The sequence below is a fragment of the Poecilia latipinna genome, unplaced genomic scaffold (genome assembly GCF_001443285.1).
Source record: "Poecilia latipinna isolate Pla-1442-1.1 unplaced genomic scaffold, P_latipinna-1.0 Scaffold177, whole genome shotgun sequence".
Lineage (NCBI taxonomy): Eukaryota > Metazoa > Chordata > Actinopteri > Cyprinodontiformes > Poeciliidae > Poecilia > Poecilia latipinna.
Window position 1 is genome coordinate 62207 of NW_015112793.1, and position 11279 is coordinate 73485.

General features: G+C 39.3%; 1 protein-coding gene across 2 annotated transcripts; it reads right to left on the reverse strand.

Annotated features, from left to right (window-relative positions):
* Positions 1 to 84: 84 nt before the first annotated feature.
* Positions 85 to 9026, reverse strand: LOC106946121 (neurensin-1-like). 2 transcript variants are annotated; one of them, XM_015030259.1, is made up of 4 exons: positions 8915 to 9026; positions 6315 to 6389; positions 5735 to 5887; positions 85 to 4885 (listed from the first exon to the last, which is right to left on the reverse strand). In XM_015030259.1, exons 2-4 carry the CDS (start codon positions 6372 to 6374, stop codon positions 4472 to 4474), a joined length of 627 nt encoding a protein of 208 aa, XP_014885745.1. In that variant the 5' UTR covers positions 6375 to 6389; positions 8915 to 9026; the 3' UTR covers positions 85 to 4471. The 2 variants fall into 2 exon arrangements, with proteins under 2 accessions (XP_014885745.1, XP_014885746.1); XM_015030260.1 differs by lacking the exon at positions 8915 to 9026 and adding an exon at positions 8636 to 8888.
* Positions 9027 to 11279: the final 2253 nt, after the last annotated feature.

Consider the following 11279-nt stretch of genomic DNA (forward strand, 5'->3'; position numbering starts at 1 on the left):
TGCAAGTCTCTGTACATCTCTTTCTGCTGTATTGTCCTTTTTTTTTTTTTTAACTCAAAAGGATCCAAACACAGAGATACTTGGTATGCAGATTACAATTTTATTTTTGGTCCTTTGCTTTTCACTGCTGTTGCTAACCCCAGTTTTATTTCTGGAAAACAATAAAACGGCAAACGACGAAACACGGTCACATCCACCTGAACAACTGCAGCATATCCCGACACTACGGTTAACTCCTCCTGGAGTTAACCGTTAACTCCAGGAGGACAAAACTGGACAGGTGGCAATTTCCCTTTACCTCAGCGTTACTACTGTTTATACCTGAAAACAACAAATCTGATACATGTGAGGATAAAGAGAGATGGTGGTGTGAAGGACCAATCAGGAGAGAGACTTTGTTCTGAGTTCAAAATAGAGCACTTGAAGCCCAACTGTTGCCTAGATACACAGATTACTGGCAATTACAGCAACAGATTACAGTGGGGAGAAAATAGGTGGTGCTGTCAAAGGAGTACAAATTACAGTGTATGTGGGGGTGACCGGGTGAGTGGCAGCATACGTGACTCTACATGTGTTTCATACAGTAAAACCGACCATTAGCGCAGATGTGTGAAAATGTAAAACCAGTTGGTTAATGAATATTTTCTTATCTAGAGCCTCCGTCTGCGTGTCACCGCACTGATGAGGGTCTCACACAGGGTCCTCTATGTAGCAGATGTCATATTATTTTAAAATAACGTTTGATATTTCACAAAATTAAAAAAGCAAAACTGCTAAATTGTCAAAGACATGAAATCCAATCTAATTAAAATAAAAAACCATGCCCTTTTCTAAGTCTTCCATTTCATGTCTAACAATATATGGAAAAACAAAAAAGAATTACAGATAATAAAATAATCTATAAATCTTAGGTAGACAAAAGAACATGGGATATTACACAGTGTCATTGGTAATTTAACAAAAACATAGTTCAAAGGAGATCTGACATCCGTGTTTCTACTGTTTTCTAAATTAAAACAAATCAAAACAACTGCCTGAATAACCACAAAGCTTATGAAACCAAGTCGTTTAGTCAGGATGGAGATATTGCTGCTCTGTAAAATCCACAGCATAGACCACTGAATCATCTGCATCATTGGACAGTGATTGAAAACAACAGGCAATCTACAGCCAAACCCTTGAAACAAAGAAAAATCAAAACCCAGACACAACCCTCCAAAACTGAAGTGGAATAAAATGTTGCAGTTAAAAGAGCTGCGCAAAAACAAATACATGTAATCTTCATTAAACTAGAAGGATGCTGGTGAAAAGAGTATTAATGTAAGGCAGACTGATAAGGTTATTGAGGGGAATGATTACCTCAAGCTAAAGCGAGTAAGATTAGTTCATTAGTTTTTCTGATAACATTTTCAATTTGATTTAGGTTTTGTTAAGAAATCAAATCAAATTGTCGTGTTTCTTTCCATGTTAGATAATTCTTACCTAACTAATATGACTTTGTAAGGACAAGAGATGACGTGATGCAAAATATTCACCAATCACTACGACTCAAACTGAGATTCCTTGTTTTGTTTGATCTGCTAAATGAATTCAGATTTCTCTCTCTCTCTAAAAAAAAAAAAAAAAGAAATAAAACATCATAAACAGTCGGAAAAAGTTTGTAACTCCTGGACGAACTGGAAATTTGACTTTCGACATCTTTTAAATCTTATCAGTTAATTTGAATGTGGCAGTAAGCAGCTGCCGTGCTCCATGCAACTACACAGGCAATTAGGATGTAGTTTTAATAAAAATAAAGACAAAACAATTACAGAGATGAATGATTTGAACTGTGTACAACTTACGACCAATTAGTGCGATTTGCAAGGTTGCCATAGCTACCTGCAATAGCAGTATGTATGTGGATGTCTCAGATGTTAAAAATATGCTACTCTGGGTCAAAGTTTACTCACTATGTATCTGCTAACGTGTTTAAATCAGGCATATTTCTTGACAGCTGGCAGCTGCAAAAAGATTTCTACTTCTTTACCATGAAAACAACTTATGTTACCCGTTAAAGTGGGAGCATTTTGGATAACAAATATATTTTAAGAGTTACAAAACCAAAAAACAAAAAACCTCACAATTGCCTTCAGAGTCTTATCTGTCTCAAACAGAGAGGCGCTCAAGTATACGAACGATGACATCTCGTCTGGGATAGGACAGCTCAACTGCCTGCTTTTGTTAACGTAAAATGTGTTTGAGGAAAAGACCTTTCCAAAGGTATTACATCAAATGAATCTGAAGCTGCTTACTGAGACCGCAGAAAAAGAAGGAGTAAGCACTCTGCTTTGATCTGTGCAAGAAAAGTGTTTGAGATTCTTGATAATAGGTAGCTGAGGAGGCTGGATTTCTTTTTTTCTTATTCAGCAAAAAAAAAATGTTTCTCTTTTTGAAAGGATTATAAAACAGCTGGAATGATAACAAACATCCCAAATGTACGGGATGAAATGCAACGCGGTGTGTGTCAAAGCAAAGACAGATTTCTCTAGCAGGGATTCAGCAGCTAAACCACTGAGGTGATGACAGGTTTTTGTTTTGGAGAGACACGGAGTACGTCGAGTAGGAAAATTTGCTGTGGGATTTAAATTTTTCTGTACATCAGGTAAAAAATGTCTACTGATAACAGCAAACCTCATTAATAAATAGAAAAGAAAACCACTTGTCTCTTAAAATGTTCCACCTGAATGTTACTTATGACAATATGTGCCAGATGCAATTACTTTTTATCAGTGCAGGAGCCAAATGAAGGAGACTGTTTGATTGTACCAACCATGTGACTAAAGCTACGTTTACATGAGACATTTTCAGATGTTGATTGGGGAAAAGTTCCACATTTGAACCCTACAGCCAAGACACCCTGCATCAGCTGTAGTTGTCATGTCAGGCCACCAGATGGTGCTGTGATTTTAGCATGTAGTCAAAACACGTAAATCAAATATTTGCTCGCACAAACATGCAAAAAAAAAAAAAAGAAAAAAAAAAGGAAACCAGGAAGGGGCTACACACATTTAAGTCGCTGTATTATGCCTTTGCATATTGTTTTTATGTTTATATCTTGACCTCTACTGTTTTATTTTGTTCATGTGTTTGTTTGTTTTTACTTTAAATACAGTTATTGGGAGGGAGAGAAAAAAAGAGCATGTGAAGAAAAGAAACGGAGCTGCAGATTAAACAGTCTTCACCCACTTCAAAATAAGAGCATGAATGAATAGTGGATAACCAAAACTTCAACAATGTTGAACTTCATTTAACTGAAAGTTTACAAAATAGCCCGGTAAATAATCAATTTGGGATTTATCTGGAAAAATTTACTTAGGCTAAGTGCACCAAACATTTTCAAGCTAGCAAAACCACTAACGCGCATAGCTAAAAATCAGCACTGCTATTGGCAGATTAGCGGAAATGTGAGCACCACTGAACTGGAGCAGAAATGAAAACATCTACCTGTTTCCTGACATGTTTTTAGTTTCTATTTAGCACTTTTCTATTCATGCTTTCACCGAGATGACTTCTGTGTTCTAGGTTGACTTCTCAGTTCTTGTGCTCAATCTTTTTGTCTCACAGGTGGTGCTTTTATTATAACCATCATGAGCTACAAGTACGAAAAAAAATATTTCCAGGTATGATGACATATGCTCTTTAAAGTGCATCTGTGGTGAATACCGTTTGTGGTAGTTAATGGTGTAAAACATCATCTTAGGTAGGGCAAATTCACTGTACAAAATATAAAATATAACTGTATTTTTCAAGTTCGAACCATTCGGTCAACCACCCCAAGCTGAAAGCCGTTTGTAAACCTTACAACTTATATTGTACCAATACTTTTATTGTGTTTGATCAGTCAATACAGTATGTGCTCAATAAATTATCTGGTATGTTACTGTGTGTGTACTATAATTATGACCGTTGTGTGCTGAACAAATACATCCCACAGTCGATGGCTCTGTTTTTCTGCTGCTTCACGTTAAATGGGTCATTTCTCTGGGTCTCATTTTTGTTAAAGAGTAAAACTGTTTATGATTATTCAGGTGGCTCTAATGTTCTTTAGGGCTCATAAAATATGGCTTAAAGTTTCGTTCAAAAACACCTATATTTTAAGGAAATCTTAAGAAAATAATTGTTATCCTTAGAACTTCAGTAATAAAAAAACAAACAAACGTTTTTTTTAAGTCCAAATTAGGGACTCTATATAAGATCTGTATAAAATGTAAAAATCTGATGTGGTTTGAAGATGGTGATGGGACACTTTTTAATTTAAAATCAGACTTAAAATGTGAACGCACTACCCAGCATGTGTGAGTTTGTAGTGTGTGGAAGTGTTTTTCTGATCTCTTAAGTCACAAACATTCACTTCACAGAACAAAATCTGATCAGAGACGACAGAGAAGCGATGTAAACAGGGGTTCAGAATCAGATACTGTGCCTCTTTCTAGGAAGCGGGTTGCACGTTTTTCACTTTAGCCAAAGTAAAAGGCATCTTCCCTTCTCCTGTATCTGGCGGCTTAGTTATCACATCTGGTCCATCTCTGAATGCCCTCCACTTCGAGCCCAGCTCCCCCCTCTGATCCGCTTCCCTCGGTCGGAGGAACAGCCGCTCTTTAAGGGTGGCTTTGGGCAGGACCCAGACGACCACCCCCATCACAGCCAGCGCGGAGCCCAGGCACGACAGCCCGATCCCGGATGCCGTGCTGAAGTGCAGATCCCTGTTGTAGCTGATGGCCTGGGGGTCCACGAAGAACAGGTCTCCCTCGCCGAAGGACTCGATTTTGTGGGGGGCGGAGTAAGCGATGGAGAGAGACACAACACCTGCTGTCAGCATCAGCAGACCCAGAGCCAAGGACACCTGTAGTCAGCAAAGACACGAAAAGAGCTGAGGAGGTAATTTCTATAGGTTGTGCTATCTGCATGGAGCTCCCAGGTTCTTATTATGAAAGGTTAGCCATATTAGAGAGGGAAAAACAAAGCAGGAGGTCTGCATGGAGTCTCCTCGACGACACAAATACACAGGCTCATTCAACATGTCTGCAGTCTCTCATGAAGAGACAAAGCACAGAGTACACAATCTCTTAGGCTGGAGAAGTTAACAGCTAGCAGGAGATTACGGTTCACAGACACTACCAGCTAGCAGGCACTAGTGGCTAGCATGCGCTAACAGGCCCCAGCAGCTAGCAAGCAACAACAGAGAGCAGAAGATAACAGCTAACAGGAGATTACGGTTCACAGGCACTACTAGCTAGCAGGCACTAATGGCTAGCAGGCGTTAATGGCTAACAGGCGCTAACAGCTAGCCAGCAATAAGAGGTAGCAGACGATAACAGCAGGTAATTTTGATGTGTAAAATTTGACCAGCTATGTTTTTCTATTAAGTAGTTCTCCCTATAAAGTATATATTTATTTTAATTCTATAGCAGGAAAAAAAAACAAAAAAACAACAGGTTTGGTCGAATTTTGCCCAGGCAAAAATTGACCAAATGTGGTCAATTATTTTACCGAATGTTTTTTATTTATTATCCTAAAGTGGAGAACAATTTCTTAAATTCTCCACTTTATGAAAGAAATATTACACAAAGAGGGGAAAAAAACATTCAAATAGTTTAATCAATCAAGTCAAGAACAAAGTAAAATTTGGTCTTTCAGGGCTTCCGTAGAAGGCTGTGTTTAAGCTGCCTTGTGCAGTGCTCAGTGAGTTTACCTTCCAGACAGCTGAGTTCCACCACAAGGCGGATCTGTGGCTGTGGGCTGACCCCCGATTCTCTGGGTCCCTCTCCCACATGGAGGACGAACACTCTTCATAGAAGTGATGCAGATAGGAGCGAACCCCAAACTGAAGACAGCTGGAACCCGCCTGGAACAGCATTATGACCAAAGTGACTACAGTACACGACATGACAAAACAAGTCACCCATATGATGTTTTATTTCTGAAACATTGCCATTTTAATGTCAGATTTAATAAAAACTGTACAAAGCCTGTCTTTAATCAGAGGCTTCTTGAAAATTTTGCTGTAATACGGACTGCTACAGGAGATCTTTCATGCTTACAGCCATCAGTATCTACCATAACTGTTTAATGAAATGAGTTCCAACAACATTTAATTTCCCTTTGGGATCAGCAAAGCATTGTTGAAGTGAATTGAATATGCTTTGAACTGTAGGAGGAAACTAAACTACCGCTAGAGAACCACTTTCAGCCTCTACACAGAGAGACTGGGAGCAAAATTATTCAATACACCAAATGATTGTTCTCAGTTGTAATCTAGCTAGATAGCTCACCTCACTGCCAGAAGATTCTCCTCCTGATCCGGACGTACAACCTTCAGGGCACAGCACCATTGTTCACCTCTTTAGCTAGAGTAAGAACAAAAAGTAAACAGGTGCATGTTATATCTGGAAGATAAAATGCCCCAGTAGTTATTGATAGTATTGTTGTTATGAGACCATTTTCAAATAATAAATTCACAATGGCATAATAATGCAAGTTCACCCCATCAAAGAAACAACAGACTTTCATTTTGTAACGAACACTCCACACTGGAACTGGGAGATATTTTAAATATCCAAAATAAGATAAAACGCCACAACCTGAAAACAAGAAATAAAATGGAACTAAATCCCACAAACAACCAAGACCATAAATAATATGTGTATTTTCATAAACAAAATTGCCATTCAAATAAATATTCATCATCAAAATGGAAATTATCGAGCTCATTTGAATTTATTATGTGATTAATTGATTTATCGATTAACTGTCTATTGCGACATGTTTAGCTGTGGCACACACCTGTGCGAATCCACCTGAGTTCAAAAATTTGAAGAAGGACCTTTGTGTTGGAAATACAGCAGGTGGTTTTTCTCTACCGGGTTTGCCTGTAATTCTTTACGAAAAAATAAAGAAAAAGCTCAAGCTCAAGAATTTTCAAGTCTGGGAACACTTTACTGTGACAAGGCTTCCCTGTCATGAAGTATTTTTTAACCAATTCCATTTAACTATGTCCAAATGTCAAAGGTCACCATTTTATTAGAAGGAGGAACTCCGCCCCTTTCTTTAGTCTTTTGCAAATTTCCTTCTTGTGTTGATTTGCGTTTAGCTTGGCCCATCTTCCCCGATAAGGAAAATCATGCCCCCCCACACATACACATCATGATGCTGCTACCACCGTGATCACTGACAGGGTTTTGCATGGTCTGACACCAAAATGCATTTGCAAATTGAATGCGATGTCATTTCCAACCTCACAATTTCCATTGGCTCATCACATCAAATCCACCCAAACAAACACTGAAGTCTGCGTTTACACCACAGCAACAACAAAAGGAAAATACAATTGGTTATTTAGGTGCTGCATGTATGTGTGTAATTTGTATCCCAGCAGAGACGCGTCATGCATTGTGACCTGTGAATTCATCATCATCATCATCATCAGCCGCTTACATGACAATGTCTGACAGCTACTGTTGGCCTATGCTTCCCTCTCTCACCACCTATGGATGAGTCACCCATGTCCCAGTGGCTGTGTGGAGTCTTCATGTCCGCTTGTTGCTGATTCATTGACCACTTTGCTTTGAAGCAGAGCTTCTAATGAAAGACTGGACCTGGACACGGGTTCACCTGTCCGTAGGATGCTGCATCACAACTAAAATGGTTAGGGGGGGGGGGGAAGAGATTTCAAAGTAATATGTCCAAAACTGGAGGAACCTCCTTACTTGTTCTGTTTCTACGTTTGATTTTTTTTTTCCTTAAATAACAAAATGTTTAGTAAAAGAAAGTAAATCACACTTTTTTTTGTTTAAATGGAAAAAGAGGGAGCCACAAAAACTACAGTCTTGTATAAGTGTTCATAGCGTTTTAAAGTATTTAGAATTATGAAGTATCTATAAACAAAATTGTCCTTAAAAAAGGCTTGATTGAGACCAAAGCACCAGCCTGCAGACTTTTGTCAACCAGTTTTTGGTAGAAAGAGAAAAAAATTATAAATCATGGAAATGGAAGTTATTGAGCTAGTTTTAATTTATCATGCTATCAAGCGATTTGTTGTTTACCGTGACAGGCCAGATGAGACGTAAATTCAACTTTTAGACCTAAATTCAAAGTCACTATGTGGCAGAAAACCAAAAACATTGATCGTGCAGAAAACATCTGCCCAACTGTGACACACAGTAATGGCAGCATCATGGTGCGTGGATGCCTTCTTCAACACTGACTGGAGAGAGTTGATGGAGTTCAATACAGAGCACTAATAGGAACAAAAGTGAAACAAAAGCTTAACTTTGTGGTCGTAAAGTAAAAGAATGTGGAAAAGTTCAACTTTGCAAGCTGCTATACAATCCTAGTGAATAAACAGAGGAGGGGGCAGCTGGTCTCTTTGCATACCTAAAAAAAATATCTAGCTATTTATATTTCCACTTTATAACCTGAACAATCCAACAAGTGTGAAAAAAGGAAAGGAATTGAGCCGCATCCATTTAGGACTTCAGCCCGGAACTGTCCGTCGTGCTGAAAACTTTGCTTCAGGCACAGTAAAGGTAAACTGAACCCGAAATTGTTCGGATACACCAGACCTTATTGGCCCAGTTTCAAATTCGGCGGTTACCTCCCATGACGCAGACAGAAAGTCGGCTTGCGGTCCAGACGCTCACGTGCCCCCGAACCGCCGGGAACGAGCCGTCCTGCGGTCATTTTAACGCGTCGCTCGCCTCGCACTAGCTAACCGCTGCCACTACTTCACAGTGAGTCACCGCAAACCGCGCAGCCTCTTCCCCCTTCCGTCGGCGCCGTCAGTCGAAGTGTTTCACCGCACTCACCTCCGGCCTCCCATCAGCCCTGACAGGCTGTGGGGACCGCCTGGAGGAAGCGGGGGCCTCGGTCTTACCTCTCCTAGCCGGAGCGGACCGCTTCTCTCACTGGGCATCCATCTGTCGTCGGACCGCTTGATCTCTAGCTGCCGTCGATGTAGGTCCGCTGAGTCAAGACACTGAGCATGCGCGGAGAAGGAAGGAGAAATGTATTGACGAGACGCATATTGAGAGTTTATTTATTTATTTATTTTAAGATTCAGAGAAAAAAACTGTTAAAGTTTTCACATTCTTTACATTTGTCCATGTTTCGTCAACTCCAATGTATTTCATTGAGAATTTTCAAACTGGGGGAGGGCGGGGGGCGGGGGAGAAAAAATAACGTACATGGTGTTGAGATTTACTTTAGAAAAAAAATATCTGAAAAATGTGGCGGGCATATGTTCAGCTACCCTACATAGTTAATTGCAATGAGAGCAGCTTCCATCAGCGGTAATCAGCCGATCTGTCTCTGCAGAAGGAATTAATTCCCACGTTACTCCATGGAGATAATGTGTTAATGGTTTTGTGCGGTTTTATTTCTTTTCTTTTTTTTTTACACTTAGCTCTCTGCACACCTACTGAAAAGTTACATTTTGCTCTTATCTGACCTCTTCCACTTCTTGATGAACCTCTTATGGTTTTCTTCCAACAGTGGGTTTCTTCTTGCATAAAGGCCAGATTTATGTAGTGCAAAGTTGTCCTAACACAGCACACATTTTCTGACTTTTCTTGTGCTACGGTTAGATTTGGTCATAAAATAAATGCCTTTTCTTGCCTGATTTTCTCAGTATTTGTGTTGCAAGTTTTAGAATTGTTTATTTATTTGCAGAAGATCAAACAGGAAACAGGTAAAAAGAGAAGGTGAGCAGACATGCAGCAACATTTCAAAGCATTTTGGTGCTTCTTGTTTCAGTTCTGTTTGCCTCTCATCAATATGTGTCTCAACTGATTTGCTTAGTGTGTTGCATTCATTTTACGCCACATATTTTGCACGTTCTTCTTTCAAAGGTTCAATTTTGGTTTCATCTGATCAGAGGCTCTTCTTTCACTGGTCTGCCGAGTCCACCACATATCCTGTTGCGAACTGGCTGAGTTTTTCCAATAATTGTGTTCTATGAGCCACTGTTGTGATTGACTCAAAAACCAAAACAAATGAGGAGAGCTGGCAAACCAAATGGAAACAAAAGCATCTTTGTGTTGATAGCTGGCAATTGAAGGCCACCCAAGAGTTTTTGTTGCATGGGGGGAAAAAAACATGGCAAAAGATTTAGAGATTCTCTCTTCAAAGCAATTTGAAACAGTACTGAGACCCTAAGAGATCCCAGTGGGCTTACAACGCAGCCACAACCATTAAGTGTTTGTAACAAACCAAATATAACAAACAAGAGGGGCTTGTGTGTGACAAACCTCTTCCATAAAGGGTTCATTTGTGGAATGGGAGACATATAGTTTGAACGTCAGTAATTTGTGTTGCGTGAAAAGAAGAAAAAGAAAAGAACGCACTCACACAAATTGGTTAGCAATGCTGCCCTGTCACATGTAGGTTCTGTTTTTTTCTTTGATATTATGACATTTTATTGTTTCTGGAGACTCGATTTGGACTTTTCCAGCCGCTTTCTGGGGTGTGAGCCTGGCTGGATGGTCAGACCTGGTTCTTTTAAACACTATTTTCAATGTCCTCCCTCTGAAGACTTTTCTGTATAATGAAACGGTAGATTTAAAGTTCAGCTGCCACTTTAAAACCTCCTTAACAGACACATAAGCCGCTCCAGAACTTCTTTTGATCTCACCGTGATTTTCACTCCCACTTCGCAGTCGGCAGCACGCCCCGGCTAAACCTTCTTCAAGATGCTGAGTAATGATCCTCTCATCATCGTGTGCACCCGAGGCGATGAACTTCACCGCTCATTTTAAGTGGAAATAAATCAATGTGCAATCACAGCACATAAAATAGGTACATGAGAATTAAAAAATATGCAAACAATAATGAGAGAAAGTCTATTTTGTCCACTTGACTTTTACATATTTTTTTTTATTTTTATTGGTAACATTCTGATGGTCAAAATCGCTGAATATATTCATTGTTATACATGGAAAACGTCTGGGGCGAGGCAGTGCAGTACTGTTTTTCACCCGTAGTGGCGCTATGTCACATATAAATGACGCGGGCATTCACATGGCCGTTGCTGTCTCTCTTTATTTCACCAATATACTTTATATCACACACACACACACACTCATAATATAATTTTCAACTAATAATAATAATAATAATAGTAGTAGATTATGAATGCAGGTTTATCCACTCAAAGATTAAAAACAAAAAACTTTAATCTCTAAAGAACATTTAATACTGGAACTTTTAAATATCCAAAAATAAATAAACAAAACAACAAAAAA

What these genes read in the sequence shown, in the direction of transcription:
- LOC106946121 (XM_015030259.1), bottom strand. Translation starts at nt 6,374, where the DNA reads ATGGTGCTGTGCCCTGAAGGTTGTACGTCCGGATCAGGAGGAGAATCT. An exon ending in GAGAATCTTCTGGCAGTGAG is followed by an intron (nt 5,888 to 6,314) that starts GTGAGCTATCTA and finishes ATGCTGTTCCAG; the next exon opens with GCGGGTTCCAGCTGTCTTCA. An exon ending in GGAACTCAGCTGTCTGGAAG is followed by an intron (nt 4,886 to 5,734) that starts GTAAACTCACTG and finishes TGCTGACTACAG; the next exon opens with GTGTCCTTGGCTCTGGGTCT.